The following is a 24,578-nucleotide window of genomic DNA, read 5'->3' as shown; positions in this document are numbered from 1 at the left end:
ATGACTGTTATATAATGAGTATATTACATAAATAGTTTATATAAGATTGCAACTTTAAGATGTAAAATTAAAGGTACATTTCAAAAATCCATCATAAAAAGTTGTTTGGGAGTTGGAAAACCCTCTAATTGATCATCTCAACATGGAGATGTATGAATATGAAAGCAAAAAAAGATTTCGGGTCAACGAAATAGTGTGACATGCAACACCTTATCTAGACCGTCCATTTTCAAGATTTTCATATGTTTGTATATCTATTTGATTTGAATCTTTTTTAGAGTTTAAATTTTATAATTAGAGATGAAAATAAATTTTCAAGCCATCCTAATAATTTTTTACATCAAAATTACATTTATAATAAAATTTAGATATCAAAATTACATTTTTTATATCAAAATTACATTTATAATAAATTCTCAAGCCATCATATTATTAATGTATATTGTATAACGAGCTAATACAATTATTATTTGCTCTAATATTACAATTTTATTAATTTATAATAAGCTAATACAATTATTATTTGCTTTATCATAACAATTTCTGAACATTATATTGTTGATTCATATATCACTATATACATTATCATTATTATATTATTATAAAAATATTGTATAATAAAAAATAAAATATATTATAAAATATCTTTATAATTTAACTATGATCACTATAATAATGTAATTCAAACTATAACTCTAATTACGCCCACATGGTGACCACATTCTTATAAAATTAGAATATTAATAAGACTGTAATTATTTATCTATAATATGTAATAATTTAATTGATATTTAAGTGTGTGCGTACGTTTCATTATATAAGTAAAATATATTAATAATATTTATTTTAATTATCTTGTGATTTACCCTCTACTAAGATCTAGTCATATGTTGAGAAAAAGAAGAAGAAGTTCTATGTCGACATTATCTTTTTAAGGAACAAAGAGAAAAACCATGTATTTAATATTTAATATTTAATATTTAATATTTAATACTTAATAACAACAACAACAACATAATATTTACTTAAATAAATTTTTATTATAAATAATAATATTATGAGTAGAATATATTTCGTTGGACATATGTTACTCATAATTGAAAATTCTTATTTTTGAATTACATATTTTTTTAAAAAATAAATAATAATAATTTAAAACTATGAAATAAAGAATATTAAAATATCATATATCACAAAAAAATTGTGCGTCTTTGTTTAAATGGTTCTACAAATCAATCTTGGCTAGTTGGATTGGTCAATCATTAGTTTTGACTTTTTCTCTTACCAAATATATTTTTTGCTCTGAATTAGACTTCCAAAAACCACAAGTCGGCAATCTGATAGATATGATCTCAGCTACATACATTTCCTTTAGTCTAATACGTATCTCAGCGGCACATATTTATGCGGCCTCGTATTTACCCTTTAAGTTATGGGTGTGGTTTGTATAAAGCTAAGGCCCTGAACAATCAAAGTAGGGCACGCCTTCAAAAGACATCGAAAGATGTTGTTTCAATATTGGAAATATTTGTCATGGTCGGGAAATTTATTTTTATCTCTAAATATAAAATTTAAAGCTTAAAAAAGAGTGTGGATCAAGTAGATCTATGAACACTTGAAAATATTGAAATTGACAGTCCCAAAATCATTACAAAGTGCACTATTCCAAAGACTTGAAATTGATTTTTTTTTGTCCATGCATCTTGAGGTCAAGATGATCAATTTGAGAATTTTTGAGCATCTAAACAACCTCTTCTAGCGAAATTTTTGGGGCATACCTTGATTTGATTATTTAGGGCCTCCCCCTTATATAAACTTTTTCCTTAAATTATTGGCGGCAACAATCCTACATGGTTCTTCAACGAATCGCTGATGGTGACATCTGACGGTCTAGTAGGCTCTTTATTATACTCACGTAGGATACAAATATGTAGGTTAACATACTTTGCCTAAACTAAATATTATTGGAATAAAATATCCCTAATGGTTTTAAGATTTTTGCAAGATAGAAGTGAGGACAACCGTTTGCAAGAATTTGTTGAATTTTGTGTTAAGACTTAAAATATTACGGACAAAAGTGATTGTGACTTTTTTCTACTTAAGTAAATATTGTCTTTGTATACTTTTCCTTAAGTTATTAGCACCAACAGTCCTATATGGTTCTTCAATAACAATGTATTCTCAAAATCGTTGATGGTCACATTGGATGGTCTGGTAGGCTCTTTATTATACGTGTGTGGTTTTGTATAAAGCTGAGGCTCTAAATAATCAAAGTAAGTCACACCTTCAAATAGAATTGAAAGATGTTGTTTCAATAATGGAAATCTTGGTGATATCCTCAAAATTCATTTTGATATCTAATTATAAAATTTAAAACTTCTAAATTAGTGTAGATCTATGAACACTTGAAAATCTTGAAAATTGAAGGTCCAAGAAATGCATGACAAGATACACTATTTTCAAGACTTGAAATCTATTTTTTCTCATGCTCATACATATTGAGGTATCGAAACAACCTCTTTTAGTGAATTTTTGAGGTGTGCCTTAATTTAATTGTTTAGAGCCTCGCCCTTATATAAACTTTATGACTATTATACACGTATACGTTATAAATAAATAAGTCGGTTGATATATTTTTGCTAAAATAAATATTTCGGGATGAAAATAACCCTAATAATTCCAAGGTTTTTGCCAAGAGAAGTGAAGGCACCCCATTTGCAAGAATTTGCTGTAATGTTGTACAAAAATTTATTTTTCTATTTTATTTTGTTTGATTTTGGGGTATCCAAGATTTCTAGCTGCTTTGTGTCCAGTTAGACATCTCAAAATGCAAATGGCGTATGTAGTAAATGGTGCACTTACTCCTATACACAAAATAATTAGGAGGCTTTTTCTTTCCAAGTGTTTATGAAAACATCTTTGAATCACCATTAAACGTTCCCCAAAACTTTATTAAAATAGTCAAACAAGCTCAAAAAGATAAAAATAAAACAAAGAAATAAAGATAAATACCTCGATCAACTAATTTAAGAGAGTTGTTATTTCATAAGATTCTTTTCACTCAGGTATATTCCCAACTATTTGGTTGAAATGCCTAAAGTTGCCACACTGTAGGGTTAGAAGCTAGAATAAGTAGGGTTATTTTGGTAATTCGACCACTTAAATGATACAAGCCAAATGATTTAAATACTCTTATTTTTTTTAGAATCATTTTTTAATTCCTAACACTACACAAGAGGGATAACCTCCATCATTAGACAAGGTGACCCGAGCAAAATAATGAGCCTCCTCTCGCTGGGGTTCGGAATAAGGAGCATGTATTTTTATTAACAGATTTTGTTAAAAAACTCTACATCTCAACTCTAGGGCTGGCAATGGGCCAGGCTAGCCCCAGCCCAGGCATGGTCCTATGGCCCTGGCTCGGGACCTACCCCGGCCAAGAAGGCCCTGGCCTAGGCCCACCCCAGGCCCTATAAGGGTTGGGCCAGTGATGGCCTAGGCTCAAGCCATAATTTCTCAAGCCATAATTTTTCAAGGCTGGGCTGCGCGACCTGGCCCATAACTACATTTAATAAACTCTACCTAACAAGTTCTCGAGTTCTAGAAGTGAAAAACTTGTTGAACCTAAGTTTCAAAAAAACAAAAAAAAACAAATATATATATATATATATATATACAACTCTTCCCAACGCCTATAAGTGAAAATGAACAGTGATTTCGCCTACCCTCATCATGATCCAAACTTCATCGCATGGTCACAGTTGTCCGGTAGTGTTTTATTTTTCATTTGTTTTCTAGAAGTCCAAATTACTTGAAATTTAGAATGTATGTACATCTTAGTGAGACGCACCAAATAAAAATATGAAAAAAATAATTCACAAAATATAAATTTACTAAAATACTTTGGAAAATTTATGGGGTATTTTGGTCAATTTATATTTTACAAATTATTTTTTACATATTTTTATTAGGTACGACTCACTAATATGTACACACGATCCAAATTTCAAATCATTTTGATAAGTAAACAATAAATGTAAATTAAAACACTATCGAACAACTGTGACCGTACGATGAAGTTTGGATGGTGATGAGGATAGACGAAATCACTGTTCATTTTCGCCTATATATAGGCGTTGAGAAGAATTTTTCTATATATATATATATATATATATATCTAGGGAAAAGATGAGATTAACCCACTTGCTCATATGAACATATGATCCCAATGGCCTAGATTGATTGTGGGCCGATCTGACAATCATAGATGTTAGGTAGTTCTTGAAATTTTTTTTTTTTTTAACAAATCTAGATCACTTGAAATTTTAAGTATATGTTACTCTCAAGACACACCTAATAAAAATATAAAAAAAATTATTCACAAAAAATAAAATGACTAAAATACCCCTCGAAACGTTTCAGAGGTATTTTGGTCAATTTATTTCATTTTTTTTTATATTTTTCGAAGATTCACTTATTTTTGAAAAATTCACGTGTAAAATTTCAAATGATTTGGATTTGAAAAAATAAAATTAAAATTCAAATACTACCGAACATCCGTGATCGTTAAATCGGCCCAGATTTAATCTGGGTCGTGGCTCATATGTTCGGTAGTATTTGAATTTTGGAGGTATTTTGGTCAATTTTCTTTCTCTAATTATTATTTTTTATATTTTTATTTTGTGCCCCTCACTAAGATGTACACACTCTCCAAATTTCAAGTCATTCCGATTTGTAGAAAAAAAATGAAGAATAAAACACTATTAGACAATTGTGACCATGCGATGAACTTTGGACGGTGATGAGAGTAGGCAAGATCACTGTTCATATTCTCATTTAGTCGTTTTGTAGTATCGCTTCCATTTTTATATATATATATATATATATATAAGAAGTTTATATAAGGACAACCTTATAATGTAGAACTATGGGTGCCCCTCAAAAATCCATCGAAAAAGATAGTTTTAATATTGAAAAACCCTTCGAGATGTATGATTACGTGAAACAAAAAGATTTTAAGTCTCATAAATAATGTGTTTTACAGCATATTATCTACACTCTCTATTTTCAAGATTTTCATATGTTTATAGATCTAATTGATTTTAACCATTTCTTAAATTTAAAGTTTTATAATTAGATATAAAAATAGATTTTGAGATAATCCTAAGAACATTTTACATCAAAATTATGTACATGATAAAATTTGCAGGTGCACCTTACCTCTACACCTATGGATGCATCCGTATGCCAACTGCACCCTATATATATATATATATATATATATATATATATATATATATATATATATATATATATATATATATATATATATATATATATATATATATATATATATATATATATATATGGTGTGGTTTGTATAGAGCCGAGGCTTTAAACAATCAAAGTAAAGTCCACCTTCAAATAGTGTTGAGAAATGTGGTTTCCATATTGAAAATTTTTGTGATAGCCTTAAAATATATTTTTATTTTTAATTATAAAATTTAAAGCTTAAATAATAGTACAAATTGAGTAGATATATTAAAACTTGTTAGTCTTGAAAATGACAGTCCAAAAATACGTTACAAGATGCACTATTTTCAAAACTTAAAATCCATTTTTTTCTCATGTTCATGCATACTGATGTGGAGATGATCAATTTGAAGATATTTTGGACATCAAAACAACCTCTTCTAATAAAAATTTTGAGGTGGGCTCAATTTGATTGTTTAGAGCCTCGGCCCTATATAAACTTTTGACAAAAAAACATATCTCCCCTTCTAGTAGCTATAATTCCAAACAAACCATCACGTCCATAAAAAGAATGACATTTGACCCCCTCTCCCCTTTTCATACTCCAAATGACAATACTTTTTTTTTTTTGTTCTATTTTCTAATGATCATGTTATCCAAATCATAGAAAAGCTCCCCCCTTTTCTCTCTCTTCATCACCCATGACTGCCTTCGTCCTTCCCTCTCTCTCTCTCCTAACCTCTCTTAAACCTTCACCCTGACATCCTATGCCTTGAGTCCATTCCTCATCTACATTTGAATCTGTCATGGAGACTTGTTCTTCTTGAAGCTTCTTTTAGAAGGAAAAAGTTTATATAAAGACGCTACCTTATAATGTAGAACTATGGATGCCCTTCAAAAATCCATCGGAAAAGGTAGTTTTAATGTTGAAAACCCCTTCATTGATCATCTCGACATAGAGATGTATGACTATGAAAAATAAATAGATTTTAAGTCTCAGAAATAGTGCACTTTACAATATATTATCTACACTATCCATTTTCAAGATTTTCATATGTTTATAAATCTACTTGATTTCAACCATTTTTTAAATTTAAAATTTTATAATTAGATATAAAAATAGATTTTAAGATAATCCTAAGAACATTTTATATCAAAATTATATACCATGATAAAATTTGAAGGTGCCCCTTACCTCTCCACTTCTTTCTTATCATGCAAACCTTTTGGAATTTGAAATTTCCCCAAGTCTTTGTGAGCATACTATTCGACTCCACCAGTCAAGGGCAATGATGAGTTTTTGATTTTTTGAACCGTAGCTTTGGGTTCTTCTGCCTGAAAAAGGCAGCCTCATTTTATCATTGAGCTCAACTTACGTTTAGTTGAGTTATGGGTCATTTGGGATCTAGTATTTTGTAAAACCTGTTTATGCATCAAATCCTTTACAAAACCTAATCTTTGTAAAGCATGATTTGAGGAACAATGTCGTTTGGTGGCCTTTAGATGAACCTCATATATGACAAATCTATTGTTTGGATCATCTAAATGGAAAACCAGATTTAGGGAGTTCGTTGTTTTCCCTATATGGTTGTTCACTCATAATTTGATAATTACATATTAGTATTTTTCTAATTAAAATGGTTTATTGGAAATAAGCCATCTATAATATAAGAAATATTTTTTGGTTCAAATATTATTTTGTAGAAAATTTTATCTTCAAATTTTTTATTTACATCCCCTCTCTCTCTCTCTCTCTCTCTCTCTCTCTCTCTCTCTCTCTCTCTCGTTTTTGCACATTGCTTATTCAAACAAAATTGTACAGGAAATGTATATAATGAAACTATTTACTTTTTTATACAAGGAGGTCACAATCATCATTAACTGATGGATGTGAAATCAAGGGGCTAAAGATGTGCCATTGATTAAGCACAAAGTTCAAAATAAATTTTTTCGAATGTTATAACACAATTCAATCTATTACATTCTATATCCACTTGCTAAAAATGATTGTGATCTTCATGTACCAAAAATAAATGGTTTCAAAATATACAATCTCAATTGTATATGTACCATGTAAATATTAAATAATAATATTCAATTGTGAGTACTATAACCGATAAAATATATTTAACTCATAATATTATTATTTATAATAGATGTTTATTTAATCAAATATTTAATGATCACTATTCCAATAATATTTCAAGTAAGGAAAACATTTATATAAGGCGTCAATCTTATATTGTACGAGTAAGGTGCACCTGAAAAACCAACTAGAGAAGGTTGTTCCTATGCTGGAAAACCCCCCTCAAATCGATCATCTCATCCTCGATATTCATTGGCATGAAAAAATTGGGATTAGAGATCCTAAAAATAGTTCATCTTTTAACACATTATCTGGACCGTCCATTTTCAATATTTTCAAGCAATTATAGATCTGCATGATTGCTACCATATTTGGTACTTTAAATTTCATAATTGGAGGTGTGAGGTGCACTTTACTTCAAGATTGACACCTTGTACAACCTCACCCTTCAAATAACAACAACAGCAATAATGCACACAATTACTATAATTTTGTCTGTTTTTGGGTTCCCCTCTGCCATTTCAATATGAACCCTAGATAAGTCCGTCCATCAGGATGGTTGGCTCATGATTTCCTTTTGCACTTGCTATGGCTTCCCTGTGAGAAGTTCCCCTTTTCTTTTCTTTTTTGGTAATTAGTGTCCATTGACGAGGCTCTGAAGCTTACTCTTTACCTTTATTGTTTCTCTCCCTTGTGACAAAGACCTTGTAGTAGTCTCCTGTTATCTTTAGAAAGATTGAATGTGGGATCTCCTTGTTAACTTAGCTGCTAGATCTTGACTCTTAAGTGTACCGAAGGCTGGGCCTGCAGAAGTAAACCAGTCAATCTCTAGTGTTACGCGACATTCGTCCATGCATGAATGGGGATGTCTGCGATGCGCAACCAGTAACACGGGAACTGAATATTAGAATCATTAGGCTTCTGGGACCACCATTATAGCATCATTAATACTCCATTAAATCTCAAGAATTGTTGCTTAACAATTCTTCTCGCTTCATCAACTTTGTTGGCAATGGAGTGGATGGCTTTGCTGACTTGCAGTTTACTGTTTCTATGATGTGTAGTCTAGTAATTTGAGTGGGGGATCCAGTTTCTTAAGGCCAAGCCAGTGCATCTACAAATGAGGGCCTCTTAATAAATCTATTTTTGAGATGGATTTCAGGACTTAATTTTTAACGATATGGAATCTCTAACATGGAGATCATGAATATGAAAATATAAATAAATTTTAAAAATTAAAAATGATCACTCTAGTAAGAAAACATTTGGACCGTTAGGTTCCATTGTTTTTAGATGGTACACCTACTTTCATCCATCTTTAAGATGGATGCTTTGAACTTTTTGGACCGGATATGTAGAAATGCGGTCTAGCCCTCATAGAACAATTTTTTTTAATAAAAATATAAAAAAATAATTGAAAATAAATAAAGATCCGGTTTCTAGTAAAAAACATTTGAACCGTTAGTTTCCATTGTTTTTAGATGGAACACCTACTTGCATCCATCTTTAAGATGGATGCTACAGAGTCAGTTTGGATGTCAAATAAAAATACCTTCACATTGAAAAAAATTGTAAGTTTTTCATCCTCTATTAAGAAATATTATCATTTTTTTTTATTAGTCTGTTAGACTGTTTGGATGGTGTGAATATATTAAAAGCAAATTTGCATCCTACCCTTCCAAAATTGTCTTGCCAATCCAAAGACATTTGCATCCAACCCTTCCAAATGTCTTGCCAATCCAAAAATTTGCTTATACAATATGCATAACTTGCCACCCGAGCTTCTCGCATACAAAATTGAGCTCTAAAATGGGGCATATTGATCCCCTAGTTTTGACCATGGCCCAAGTGCTCCCACTTGAAATACTCATTAGGATCTTGAAGGGTGCACTCTTGCAAATATCGGAGGGGATTGTCGCGTTGCTCGCCAGTGACACAGTGAACCACTTCAATGGAAATGCAATTTTGTATTGAAGCAGTTTTGGGGCTCGACTGAACTCTAATTGCTCAAGGGTTTTGTGGAGGTATAGGGCTCCGAGGAGCTGAAACAGGGGTGTGCGAAGGCCTGGCGGATGGTGAATCTTTTTGCTAAGTAACTATTCCAATAATTTTTTGAATCCAGTGATTAGATAGAATAATTATGGGGCTTTGGATTACACGAAAGTAGTGGCGATTTTAGAGAAGATGAGATATTCAAGGGTAAAGATATTGTATGGGAGATTTGGGGTGAGGGGGGCCAAGCAAAGCCCTTCAGAGAAGATGAGGGATTTAAGGGCAGAGAGATTGTTTGGGAGCTTTGGGGTGAGGGCGGCCAAGCAAAGCCCTAAGAAAGAAGAAGTCTTTGGATGTGCTGATTAGGAGGTTTCAATATGCTGCCTAGGACTTGCCATGGATGGTGTTTGAGCTTGTCTGGAATTTTAGGAGAGCATGCTCTGCATATTCGATAAAAGAAGGGGTTTCATGGTATGAGATAAAAGATTAGTTTTGTACAGTGAGAAAGTGCCTAGGCTTATAAAGATGCCGCGTAGGGCCAGTGGCTTGAGATTTTTTTCTGGTTTTGTAGAGAGAGAAAATGAAAATTCTCTCCTCATTCAAGAAGAGAAGGGGTTTACATAGGTGTGCTATGAGAGAAAAGGCTCCCGTTTTGAACGGGTGAGAGAAGGCCGCACTTTCATTCGAAAAAATTCAGATCTTATTTGAATTGTTTTGGATGGTAACTTTTGCTTTGATATGGTAGTAATTTTTTCTTTCAATCTAAAATCAGTAAAATCGAGTAGTTGTCGAAACGTGTCAAAGTTGGTTTCACATAATTTTTGGATTGTAATTAAGAAATATTTTAATTTTGGGTACATCCAAACTTGCACTTACACTTTTTGGACCGCATATGTAGAAATGCGGTCCAACCCGCATGAAACAATTTTTCATTATAAAAAAGAAAAAGTTTATATAGGGTTGCAACCTTAAAATATAGAATTACATATGCACTTCAAAAAAGAAAGTTGTTTCATGTGGACTGGACCACATTTCTACATATGCGGTCCATAAGTGTAAAGCATCCATCTTTAAGATGGATGCAAATAGGTGCTCCATCTAAAAACAATAGAAACTAACAGTCCAAATGTTTTCTTACTAGCATTGTTATTTATAGCTTTTAAAATTTATTTATTTTTTCATATTCATGATCTCCACGTTAGAGATTACATATCATTAAAAATTAAATCTTAAAATCCATCTTAAAAACAGATTTATTAAGAGGCCCGCATTTCGACATATGCAGACTTAGCTGCATATAAACTGGGTCCCCACAAAAATCCAATAGAAAAGGTTGTTTTAATGTTGAAAAACACTGTAATTGATCATCCAGACATCAAGATGTCTGAATATATATATATATAAAAAAAAAGAAAAACATTTTGAGTCTCAGAAATAGTGCCTTTTGCAACAAATTATCTAGCCCGTCCATTTTTCAAGATTTTCATATGTTATCTCTACTTGATTTTAACTATTTTTAGATTTTAAAATTTTATAATTAGATATGAAAATAGATATTCAGATCATCTTAAAATTGGATGGTTTAAGGTTGCAACCTTATAGAAACCACACCCTTATAAAAATACACCTTTATTTTTAAATTTATTTGGAAAAAACCCAATTTTTTGAAAACTACGTCCATACCCATTTTTTTTCTGTTCATTTTTTTTACCTAAAATACCATTCATAGATCTAATAGAGCCGTAAAGGACATCAAGGGTCACATAAGCCTGGATTGCTCATAAAAAAACCGTCCTCATGCCCTTTCTGCTTTCATTTCAGACCCCTAACCCTCTCTTCCTCATGCACTCTCTGTTTCTCTCTCACAGCACCCCCTTCTTCCTCTCCCTCTCCCTCTCCCTGCCTCTCTCAATTAGCACCATGTCTCCTCCCTCTCCCTATCTCTATCCCTAACAGCACTGAAAGCTCTTTCTCTCTCTAACAACATTACAGAGGCAAAAGAGGGATCACTCTAGAACACACAAAGATGTTAATCTCTCTTCCCTGGATTTTCTTATGTTGATTGCAATGTTTTGTTGTTTTTATTTTTTATTTGGCTATAACATTGGAACACTTAAAAGATAAGAATGTATTATATATTTATTTATTTATTTTGTGTATCTTTTGTCTTAATTGTCTAATAAGATTTCATGTTTCCTCTTTTTTTGTACTCGGTTTTCTTAAACCCATCATGACTTTAGTAGGACCGTGATGATATGTCCCTAACGTCTTTATCATGCTAAAAACAAGTGTAATTATCCGTCTAAATGTTTTTTTTAATATAATTATTATTTATAGTTTTTAATTATTATTATTTTTTTCATATTTATGATCACCATATTAAAGATTATATATTCTTTAAAGTTTAAGATTATTTAAAAAATATATTTATTGTCAAGTCCACATTTTTACAATATACGAGCTGGCCGCATAGAAACCGTGTCCTCCTGTAAATAGCTGGTATTCACGAGCATCACAGTTTTGGAAACATTGTTGGAAAAATCGCCCGATCTAGCCGGTAACCGCTCGGTTAGATCAGAACCAGCTACTGGCCGGTTTCGGTTTCAACCGGTTTTGGTGACTGGCCGAGGCTTTTTTTAAAAAAAATTAAACAAAATTATACAAAATCCAAAAAAAATAAGAGATTTTTTTTGTAATATATTTTTAATGTTTTCATCATTATAATTGAAATTTAAAATTGTTTTATCCACTAATATTTGTTTTTATATTTTTCCATCATTTTTTTAAAAAATTTAAAAATACTTCTAGACACAAATCGATTATTTAAAATTCATTTTTTTCATTAAATTTTCAACTTGATTTGGATGTGCTTTGTTTAATCATTCTTTCAATATACTTTTCATATTTTAGTATATTGTTTTTGTAATTTTTTTATTTTTTTGAACATTTTTTTGACCATTCAAGACTTACTGGGTAGAATAGTTGAACCAGCCGGTTTATCAGTTGCGCCGGTTGAACCACTTCTAGGCCCATGTCTGGTTAACTGTTCCTATTTGATTTTTCCAACACTGCCTAGAAAAAAAGGGTATTTTACGAAATAACTTAACAGCAAAAAAAAAACGCTATGAACATATTTATAAAAGAAGGTGTGGTTTCTATAAGGTTGCAACCTTAAACAATCCAAATAAGGCGTACCTCCAAAATTTATCATTACATGTAAACATTCTTAAGATTATCTCAAAATCTATTTTCATATCTAATTACAAAATTTTAAACTCCAAAGAGGGTTAAAACCAAATAGATCTATAAACATTTGAAAATATAGAAAATGGATGGTCTAGATAATGTGTTGCAATATGCGTTCTTTAAAAGACTCAATTTTTTTTTTTTTCATATTCATACATCTCGTTATTGAGATGATTGATTAGTGGAGTTTTCAACATTAAAACAACCATTTTTCATGGATTTTTGAGGTGCATCTGTAGTATAAACTTTTTCTTATAAAAAAAATAAGGTTTTTTTTTTTAAATAAAAAGGATATTTTTGATAATTTCCTAAACATAAAATATCCCATATGACTAGTGTCTTTCACCACCGTCCATCTATGTGTTGGACAGTGATGAAGGAGAGATGTCATCGATTCTACTGATCACGTTAGGACTGCTCTCTCACGACCGTCAATGGGTTCTACAGCGATCGAGGAGAGTATGACGTAGAATTTAATTCAATCACCGTCCATCAATGGTTCTCAAAGACTTGCACATTGAAATTATAGATCGCTTACATTGCAGGGCAATTCACCCAATTCAGCTCTCAAATTCGTGTCTAAAGTTTAAAGCTGATTCTCTCACGAAAGTTGGAAACTTGGGGAAGATGAGGAGCTTGACAACGCTGTTTCTTGTGATTCTGGTTTCTCTTTCTTACAAGAGCTTTGCAGATAGGATATTGTCTGCTCATCCTGGTATGTTTATGGCCTTCCTTTTTGTATTTCTCAGTTTTTTCCAAGTTTTTTGGACTTTTTCGATCATGGGGGTAAATCAATCGAATCCTTTGGTGTTGCTACTCATAATTAAAAAATCCCAATTAACATTCCTGTTCAACTGTGTAATTGGTTCCTCTCTATTTAAATGGGTCCTTGTGTTTCATGAGCATTATGTTTTGCTTTATGCTGTGAGCTTTTTATTACTTCCAATTTCCTTGCTATGGTTGGTTTGTAAAACATCTTACTTTGGGGTGTTTATTATTATTTTTCCATATCGTTTTCAGAGGTTGATATGTTCGATTAATTGGAGAGGTTTTTGTTCCATTAGAATTGATTAATTTTATGGAGATCACAATGATAAATATAGAGTGCCTCCACATTGAGGGACATCTAAATTGGGAGTTCTCTCCATTAGTACGGAATTTGGCTGTTAAAGATACTTAACACTCTTTAGATTTTCATTTTATTTGTTAATTCCATCTATTGAGCAGCATATGGAAAACCCATGTTATTTGGTGAGTGACCAGCTATGGGAAGTCAAGAAAACCACATCTTTATGCCTTTAAGAAGCACTTGCATCTGTAGTGTCATGGATTCTTAGATTTTCTTTTTCATCCTTGTGGTTTTAATTATTAAGAAAGCTGAGTGAGGTGTTGGGATCTAGTGAGAAGCAAATACTTGATGAGGGTTGGGTGCTTACAAAGTATGTATTTTGAGTTCATCTATTATAGAGATGTCCTTGCGATGAGACTTAAGTTTCTCTTTGGTAAGTTCAAGCGGTCCTTGAGATAATACTTAAGTTTCTCTTTGGTAAGTTCAAGCGGTCAAGGCATCTAGTTTTATGGAGAAGGGAAGTAATGATGAAAGGAAAGATCACCAGCCTATTATAAACTAAGCAGCAAGGACGATAAACTCTTATCAAATCTGTTATCTTCTCGTGGTGCTTTTTGTGACTTGTTGTACTCATATAGGTTTCAAACACATTGCAACAGGAAGTGAGCATGTAAAACTACTTTGACGAAAACCTATGCACAGGAGAAGCCTTTATGACATGTATTACAAACTTTCTCGACACTAATGTAGTTATCTTCAAAAGAGAAAATAAGGAAAGATACGCATAACCATATGAATTATTTATGGACAATGTCAAAAGGTAGAGAAGTTTAAAGGAAAAGTAACATGTTTAAGATAATAAATGGCTGTCCTTCATGTCTAGACCCTTCTGGATGCCCTTTAAGATAGACATCCACTTGAATCCTTGCATATCGATTGGTCTCTTAGGCATTATAACGTATCATACTTGGTTTGCTTGCCAGTTATTTGAGTTATGGATAGTGAATTAATGGTCTGTATGTTCCATCATTTGTGCGACGACATATTGAATAGAGATTATTAGGGAATGCTATCTCTTCCATTTGTGATGATATGCATACATTATCATTTTTATTTGGACTAAATGCTCAGACTCCTTTGTCTTAAGTGAAAGTTATTTCCTGAACCCTCCTCATTGTAAGTTGTTAGAGACTACTGGTTTTTGGCAAATGAATGAAAATGTTATATCTGTCAGAGTATCTTTATCATTGTAAGTTGTGATTTTGTAAATACATCGAAGAAATTGAATGAAATCTTAATGTCTTCTCAATGAAACTGAATGATACCTCAATGTCTTTGCCACATTGAGCTTCTGTGTCTTCAATAGCCCAATTACATACGTATGCATTTCGTGCTGCAGTATGTTGTGTGTCATGTGGCTGTATATAAGCAGATTAAGATAAGAGTGCTGATGTTATCCATTTTTATCAAAGAGTTGATTACTTATTGAGTCAAGCTTTCCTATAATATCCAACTTGTGATATTTATCGCATTTGAAGAATCAAATAGTGACGAACCATTTGCTCTGTGAACCAGGGTGACCTTTCCCCTTTTAAATGTCCTTATGGAATTGTCATCCATGTTATCTTTTGGTATTTAGTGATTTACATGCCTAGGTGTGAAGTTCTTATAGGACAGCTTAATATAGTGATCAGCAATGCCTTTCCTGGTTTATTACCTTTTGATAGTTTACTGGGCATGTTATGTAATATGATGTTTTGTAACCTATTTTATACTATTGATCAGCAGGTGAGACATTTGGTCGTAGCTCTCGAGAACCAAAGTACAGGATGGATTATCATTCAGTAGAGTCTCCTTTTACTCCTGTAAGTTGGCTTCTTAAATAGTTTTCCTCTGTGATTTGATGGAGAAATCTACATGTGTCTTTGGGAAAGTATATATAGTCCAATGGACTATGGAAAACCATAGACTATTGGTCATCATAAGAGTGGGACCACCAGAAGAGATAATGACTCCAATGGTGGGTCCACTCACTATATATCTCATCAGACAGTGATGACCACAGTGGATTTTCAATAGATCATCGGGTTACAGTATGATTTCCCCGTATCTTATCATACTAGATTTTTCTAGCCAGTTAAGCTTGCAAATGGGCCTACTACATTCATATTAGCTTGATATTTGTAGTCAGAAACATCTTCCTGATGTTTGGGAACTTGATGAATGCTTTTACTGCTCATTGAATTTGCACATCTTGAGTTATTTGGATATCTTGAAATGTTCCCCGCTATTAAATTATTTTATTTTAGGGAAAATTATGCTAATATCTCTTTTATTTTGGCATTAAATTTGTTCCCCATTTTACATATTTTATGTTAATGTCCCTTTTTTTTTTGTAAGTTTTTAATTTTTCCCCAGAATATCCCTCATTCGGAACTTGAAGTTCCAAACTGGTTTTAGGATGAATCAATAACCGGTTTGGAACTTTAATTTCAGAACCCACCTCACTAGAAAAACGCAAGTCATGGATTTGGAACTTGAAATTCTGAAGCAGTTAATGGTTCTTTAACTGGATAACCTGTTCAGAACTTCAAGACTACTTATACAAATTAGTCAGTTTGGATCTTGAAGCTCGGAAAATGCAATTCAAAAGAAAAAAAAAGAAACAATCCAGTTTGGAGGTAGTTCTATAGAAAGTAAAAAAAAGGCCAAGAAAGGGGACATGAGGAATATTATCATAAATTTTCTTTAATTTTAATTTATTTACTTCTCTTTTTTTTTGGGTTTTCTTTTTGACAATTGTTGGAACTGCCTTAGAAATAACTTAAAGATTCAATTTTTCCAGCTCACATTTACCCAGCTGGTCGCACCCCTCCCTCTACATTTTACATAAGGAATCTCCTCCCATTCCAAAAGAAGATGAGGAAATTTGTTAGAGTCATCCAAAAGAAGTAAGGTGTTTCTCTCTAGCCTCAAGGCCAACCTTCACCTCCCTGGCTATTGTCTGAAGGTCATCTCTGTTTTCCCCAAGTTTCTCTCTCTCTCTCTCTCTCTCTCTCTCTCTCTCTCTCTCTCCTGCTTGTATTATTCTTCCAAGACTGACTCTCTATCTCTGTCCTCTCTCTCTCTCTCTCCTGCTTGTATTATTCTTCCAAGACTGTCTCTCTCTATCTCTGTCTTTGTTACCATGTCATACTTCACACAAGCTTCCAAACCCAAAGGGTCAGGAGGATCTGTTTCCAGCCCCGTGATATTCACCCGTATCCAAATGCCCAGTCATGAAAACCACAAACCTCTCATCCTCTATTTGGCATTTTCAAACTCCTAAACAGCAAAAATTTCTATTAAACCAACAATACTGAAACACAAGTCTTCATTTACACATATATAAACACGGGTTTTCCATAATCCCGATCACCATCAAATCCATTTGAAAGGATCCAAACTTCTCGAGCTGAGCCCAGTTTGTGACCATGGTTCCCTCTCTATTCCCTTCTCTTCATACTCTTTAACTCATAAGTTGTAACATCAAATGAGGCACCATAGCTGTCTCTTAGAATCAGGCCATTTTATGGATGATTTTGCATTGTGTTAATTCCACATTGATAGGGATAAATATCTTAGATGTGACCGAACCAGTAAGTTCTGGCTTAAGAGGACTCAAGAACTAGTAGGGTTAGGGCAAAGAGAAAACTGTTGTGAAAGCAACACAGGGTTAGTCGAGCTTGAGCTCTTCCTAATCCCCACATCGACCTCAGCTATCTTAGTACCCCACCCTTGCAACGAATCTATAGAGACAAACCGCTTTCTTCTTGTAGGCTATTTTCTGGTGACTAGTGGTTCCCAGAAGCCACAGTGACTAGACTGGTTATCTGGCCACAGAATATCAGCCAGTTAGAAGATTACGCCCAAGTTCTGAGCTTTCATGGAAGGCCTTTGACTGAAGGTCAACTGAACTCAAAATTTTCAGCAATCTTCCCAGTGAACAGTGGCCTAAAAATTGTGGATTAGCTTCTCCTAAGAGACCAAAATCTGGTTTTGGTCTATTTCAAAGGTGGTTCAACATTGAGAAAACCCAGTTGTGTAAATAGACCAACTTTATTTATGGGATTTTTGTAAAATAAATAGTTTAGATAATATTATTTAAAACATATAAAGTGAGGATATTGATAATAAAATTTCTAAAAAGGGGATATCACTAGCTTTTGGGCAGCTGGTGAGCGCAATTTTGGGTTTACGAGTCTTCTGTAGGATGATCCCAATTTCCCAACAATCCCCTTTTCTTTTTCTTGCAGAGCTTCTTTCATTGGAAAAATCGGCTGTTCTAACCGGTAACCTCCCGGTTAGTGGCCGGTTCCGGTTTCGGTCAGTTTTGGTGACCAACCGGGTATTTAATTTTTTTTTAAAAAAAAGTTATATAAAATCCCAAAAAATGAAGGATTTTGTTTGTAATGTATTTTTTAATGTTTTTCATCCTTATGGAAAAAACTGGAAATTATTTTGGTCATTAATATTTATTTTTACATTTTCCTATGTTTTTTAGAAAATTTCAAAAATACTCCTGGATACAAATTTATTCTTTAAAATTCATTTATTTATTAATTTTCAACCTCATTTGGATGTGCTTTGTTTCATCATTCTTTAAATATACTTTTCATATTTTAGTTGATTCTTTTGTTTTATTTTTTGTATTTTTTTTGACACTTTTTTGACTGCTCGGGACTTGCCCGGTTAGAAAGGTTTAACCGCCCGGTTTACCGGTTAGGCCGGTTGAACCGCTTTCCTACCCATGTCTAGTTAACCATTCCGGTTCGATTTTTCCTACACTGGTATCTTTGGATGTATGTGGTGACATCTATACAATCTACATCTATGAATTAACATCTATCTCGGCTTCTGTTGTGTAAAAAGCTTTTTCTTTTAGTAGTACTTGTTACTTTTTGAGAGGGATTTGTTAATTTTATGGCGTTGTACCTTAGTAGAAATCATCGAGGTGACTGACTCCAATGTAAAGTTTTTGATTGCTTGAATTTTGGAGTGCTCCCTACCTTCTTTTGTGTAAAAAGGCCCCTTACCTTATAAAGGGATTTCTCCAAGTCCATCGGGGTGACTGACTCTACCACAGCAAAGACAGTTGCCCTCCTCGACGGCCTGTGGAACCTCGACTCCAGTTGGGGCACTTTGTTACTGGCCGAGGGAAATTCCTCGAATGTTATTACCTGGGCCTCTGATGTGGCCCCTTGCCTGTGGAGATTGGCTCATTTTTTTGATGAAATTGAGCATAGATGCAGGGGCTATCGAGTTTCCTGGAAACACATTTGACGTGCGGTGAATGCAGTAGCGGTTGCGTTAGCCAGAGAAGGAGCAAGCCTCAGCTAGAGCTTCTCCCTTCACCTTTTTGATCCTTAAGAGCCATTTTTGAGTGCTTGAATGATGTAAAAGTTTTGCTTCTTTGTACTTCAGTGTAGAGCCCATTTGAAGTGGGCCTTCTGCCCTGTAAGGGGAGCTACACTTGTATCTATTTTAATACAAGTTAAGATATTCGAAAAAAACAAGTAGCACCTCAAACAATCCTTTTGCAGGACTATGACCAGGAATCAGTGGTGATGACTAATAAAAATGGGCAGAAATTTTTGTGTTTCTTGCCGAAGATTGAGGAGAAGAAGGATGGGAAGTCAAATAGTCAGCAAAATAGCAGCAATGTGATCATGGAATCTGGCAAGCTGGTTAAGACGCCGGATGAATTGATTGACGAGCTCAAGGACCAATGCTTCGAAAGAGTGAGAACTTTTCTGTTTTATAAGTTTTTTAGGAGTGACAATATTTCATCAGAATATAGTGTAATGCGTGAGTGTCAAATTCAGAGAAGCAAAGTATATAATAGTCCCATGGACTATGGTGTGTTCAGTCCATTGGGATCTCATTTCTGATGAATAATGGATGGTAGTGTGTGTGTGCATATATATATATATATATATATATATATATATATATATATATATATATATATATATATAGATGGAAAAAGCTTGGGTGAGCCGACTAGTTCATGGAATAGTATAAGCCTAATGGCCCAGATTGAATCTAGGCCGATCTGACTAACACGGATGTCTGGTAGTGTTTGAATTTTAATATTTTTTCTACAAGTCCAAATCACTTGAAATTTTAGGCGTGTGTTCTTCTCATTAAGCCACACCTAATAAAAATATAAAAAATAATTCGCAAAAACAAATTTGACCAAAATACCCCCGAAACTTTTCAGGGGTACTTTGATCAATTTATTTCATGTAAAATATTTGTTTTTATATTTTTTGATGATTCACCTATTTTTGATGTACACACGCTCCAAATTTCAAGTGATTTGGATTTGTAGAAAGAAAATTAAAATTCAAACACTATCAAACATCCGTGATCGTCAGATCGGCCCAGATTCAATCTGAGCCGTTGGGCTAATATTTTCCTGTGAGCTAGTGGGCTCACCCTAGCATCTTCTTATATATATATATATATATATATAGAGAGAGAGAGAGAGAGAGAGAGAGAGAGAGAGAACAGACCTCAATGACCTTTGATGATTATCATCATGTTTTTGGATGGTGATGATCCCAATGTACATGGTTTTCCATAGTCTATTGAATTAAAATGTATTCTTGTCAGAAAATGGCTATTCTGTTGACTGTAGCCTACATTTCTCACAGCACGAAGGTTGGTGGGTTTACGAATTTTGCTATCACAAAAAGCTTCGACAAGTTCATTGGGAAGATAACAAGGTACACTTTGAAGTTTGAACACATGTTAAATAACCTTTTCAGTGTTTTAGAAGATTTATACATGATTTTCAGTAGTTCTTTCATTCACTTTGAAATGCTTAAATTTATAACATAAAACACGCTCCTTATTGTGCAACAAGACCAAATCTTTTAATGTCCTTAATGTACGCTAGTATAGTATCTGCATTATTCACTCAACAGTATGTGTCAATATTTTTGTTTTTCATTTTGTACACATTACCGTAGTTCTTTTCTATTTCTATTATATAGTATCTCACATACAAGTTTATTTTGGAACATGAAATTATGTAGATTATAATGGTCATTTTATAGCCATGAATTACATGAGTCCAGGAATACCCTGTGTACTTGTTGAAAATAATATTAATAATGCATTGAGAACTAGATTGGAGCTATCAGTACCCATTTAGGAAATATCTTTCTTTTTAAGGGGAACCTAAGTTCAGAACGCATTGATAGCTTTGGAAACAATTCTCTCAACTTTATTCCTTCTGGATTTTATTACAGCTCTCAGTTTCTCACTATTAGTGTTGTTCTTTTGTAGAGGAAAAGGAGAACCTTTATTATAAGACATTTTGCTTTATTCAGAAAGAAACAAAGTTGGAGAACTTGAAGAGGTTTAGACACATCTTAAATTCTCTGTTCTGTAATGTGACATCCTTACAAACTGTTTCAAGTTGTAAACGGGGTTCATTTCTTTCAAAGTTAGTTTGAAGTTTTGTGGTTGTGATTTGTTAAATAACTGCAATGAGTTTCCCAGCAACATTTCACCACAATAATTTGCAAACTTGTAACATATTGCACTAAATCCCAAAATCCACCCTGTTAATCAAGACATTGCTATGGTTTTCACTTTGAAGTTCCTGTAAAATATCTTATTTCCCGACATGGTAACTCAGCATAGTGCTTGTTTTTGTTTATATGCAACTCAAAGGGTAGGAGTACAAATCAATTTTAGCCATTTCTGGTCGGTTGCATATTTTTGTTATAACTTTACAGTATTACATTTTCCTGGAGAAACTAAGCAAATTGCTTAATGATAGAAGCATGGCTAAACCTTGAGAAGGTGTTCAAGAGCTGCTGGAAGCTGAAGCGTGCATAAAATATCTTTTATAATTTCTTGCCATTGGTTTAATAAAATATTCTTTATAACCCTAAGGAAAGCCCAGGCTTTTAATTTGGGCATTTAATTGGTGAGTCAATAGCTAAGAGTTTTGAAATTAGCGCAAAGTGGAACTTTATTTTACTGAAATTTCTAGTTTTATTGATTGCTAGTGGGAAATTATATCATATTGTTTAAGGACTAACCATGGGAGGCTAGATTGTAGTTACTAGGATCTCCCAACCTAGGTGTGGGTCCCTCTCCAGGATTTCGTGCTAGCATTCCAAGATGGGGATATATGGAATCAGGATTCTTAAATATTGGGATCTTAATGCCCTTTTTAAGGTATCACTCCTAGCCACTCAAAGGGGATGAATCATTTGGATCTTAATTGCAATATTCTCTCTCCAATAACTTTGGAGGTTGTATAATGTAAAATTGTAAATAAAGCCGCTTGACAGGCTTTTGGAGGTTGTAAAGTGTGAAGATGTAAACAAAGAAGATTTTATCAATAAAACTCAGGTTCCTTGTATCATTATCAATTTCCCTAGAAATAATATTTTTCTATTGTATCCTTTGGGATTGTTTTTACATATTTGATTTTTCAATTTTTAATAAAACTTATAATTTTTAAAATATTTTTATTTAGTATTAAGCAATTGCAAAGAATATGCTCCCTGCCAAGGGAGTTTCTAGCATGTTACATACCCTCTCCCGCTTTCAACAGCTATGGGTAGACCACACATAGCATGTGTTGTGTAAGGTTCACATTTGTGGCACCACTGTTGGTGCTCAATGACAGACAGCGGAGATTAGCTGCAGTTCCTGATTATGATCTTGATTGAAAATCTCTGTAGAATTGCCCTTGAGCGCAGATTAATTGTTGTGAGTCTCAGTTAACATTGATCAGTGGAGACAATTTGTTTACTTTTCTTTTTATTATTAGCAGATTCTTATGCCGTTATCAACTTTTTCTTTTTTCTGTTAAAATATTGGAAGATCCATCAGTATTTGCTTTTCACATTATTAATTCTCCATTAATCTAATTTAATTGTACTTTAAAAAGCAATTGTTTAAGTTTTGTTTTGTGATCAACTTCATACTTAAAAGAAATATTGCTGATTTGGAAATCACATTCCAATCTTTGCAGATTGTTCAAGAATTTGTTATGGGCACGTACGACCCGGAAGTTACAGCTGCCTTTAATAGTAACCACTCTGGGGTTTCCACCTTAAAAGATCCTCGTTCAAAAGATGCAGCTCAAAGGTAAACTAGTATTTTGACTTCATAAAAAGACAGGTGAAAGTTATCCTTTTCCTCAAAATATAAAAGAAAAGGTGAACTTATATTCTGGCTCTTGTGCTTGAAGGTATTGGAAGGCTGAAAATTTATATGATTCCAGGTACCACGCACATCTATATACTAACGGGACAGTCTGTGACCTCACAAATGAACCCCGAGAGACAGAGGTGTGTGTGTGTGTGTGAGAGAGAGAGAGAGAAAGAGAGAGAGTTTAAACTAACTTTGATTTTTCCCTTGTTAAAACAGGTAAGATTTATGTGCTCTGAATCACCCCGAGTATCGATCACCTCAATCAAGGAAATATCAACATGCAAGTATGCAGTTACAATTCAATGTCCCATGCTCTGTAGGCATCCGTAAGTTCTTCCCCTAAAGTTGAAAATATCTATTTGTCTGATTCTTAAATGTATATTGAAAACAACCATTGGATATGTAAAAACCCGAACAATTTTTTTTTTTTTCTTGAGTTGAAGAATCCATATATATTTTTTTTCTATTCTTCGATATGATTCCATCATCTAATCATTTTCTCTTCAATTTGAACTAAGGTTATAATAATATTTCCCCAAATTGGGGAGAAAAATCATATTTTTTGAATTCAAACATATGGCAACATGGAAAGTGTACGATACAATATGCACAACGTAAAATGTGTGCAGTATAGGGTCATCTGCACCTTTCCCGAACTATGGATGATGAGATGAACCGTTCCATCCTCTCGACAGGCATTGGAAGAATTTTAAGGCGAAGGAACTGATTCATCTCCACACTGGCGTTGAGGATTTATGGAGATGATCCCATACCTAAGTGTCTGTAATCCTCTATTCAAAGAGAAGAATAGATTGTGGTTGGATATAATGCTGATTCAGAAGGATCTACGTCTTACAAAATTTATTAAAAGGGAAAGTATAGAATGAGACTGTTTACCTTTGGTACAAGGTGGTCACATTAATCTTGACAATTGGATATGAAATTGTGTGGCTGCAATTATACCATTGACCAAGATCAAACTTCAAAAAGAATTTTTTCGAACTTTGTGACACATCTAAGCTATCAAATTTCATATCGAATGGTTATAAGTAATTGGGATCACCTTGTACAATCTTTTATAAACAAGGGAGTATTGATTATGCGTTTCGTCGATCGAGAAATGGAATGGACAATATGTTATCTATCAAACCATAGGTATTTCATTGTTCCATAAGATCATGCAGCAAACCAATCAAAGGTACTGAAAGAAAAATATTGATGAGAATTTTTTCGATTTATTCATTCCACGTAACGGAAGGATATTTGTGAATGGAGACAATAAGAATTATCTTATTGATAAGTTACATAATAAAGCAAAAGCTTCACCCAATCCATCTTTTAGAAATATTGGCCGAGGTTTAAAATTATTTGAATCTTATATTTGAATTCCCTATTTTTTGAACAGGATGTTCCGAGAAGAAAGGCCTGCTTGGCACACCATCAATTGTAACGAGATACCACCACGAGCCTCGGACGTTAGAGAAGCGAACGAGAATGGAGGGGCTGTTGAGCCCAGACACATAATCATGAGTCATGATGAGCCAGTGCCATATAATATGTAGCATACATACTCGTTCACGGTTGAAAAAGAAAGAAACTTATAGAAAACCTTTATTTTTTTTTTCTGACAAGGAAAAAACCCATGGCATTCGTTTATCACAAAATGAAAGCCTCCACAATTGAATGCATGATATCCCTTTTTTCTTT

General features: G+C 33.3%; 1 protein-coding gene across 14 annotated transcripts; it reads left to right on the top strand.

Moving 5' to 3' along the window:
- The first annotated feature begins 12,921 nt into the window (after positions 1-12,921).
- OS9 (ER lectin-like protein) lies at positions 12,922-24,578 on the top strand. Of its 14 annotated transcripts, none has more exons than XM_088855748.1 (8): positions 12,922-13,292; positions 15,435-15,511; positions 19,229-19,426; positions 20,345-20,416; positions 22,690-22,805; positions 22,942-23,008; positions 23,088-23,197; positions 24,277-24,578. In XM_088855748.1, the coding sequence occupies exons 1-8, from the start codon at positions 13,073-13,075 to the stop codon at positions 24,431-24,433; spliced, it is 1,017 nt and encodes a 338-aa protein (XP_088711874.1). In that variant the 5' UTR covers positions 12,922-13,072; the 3' UTR covers positions 24,434-24,578. The 14 variants fall into 14 exon arrangements, 8 of the variants coding, with proteins under 8 accessions (XP_088711874.1, XP_011626393.2, XP_011626391.2 ...); XM_011628091.3 differs by having other exon boundaries at positions 15,432-15,511; XM_011628089.3 differs by having other exon boundaries at positions 12,938-13,292; positions 15,432-15,511; positions 22,909-23,008.

Source organism: Amborella trichopoda, chromosome 13 (assembly GCF_054954075.1).
Source record: "Amborella trichopoda isolate Santa Cruz 75 chromosome 13, AtrichopodaSantaCruz75HAP2 v2.0, whole genome shotgun sequence".
Taxonomy (NCBI): domain Eukaryota; kingdom Viridiplantae; phylum Streptophyta; class Magnoliopsida; order Amborellales; family Amborellaceae; genus Amborella; species Amborella trichopoda.
Note: the sequence above shows the minus strand (reverse complement) of the source record. Positions and strands in the feature narration are given on the sequence as shown.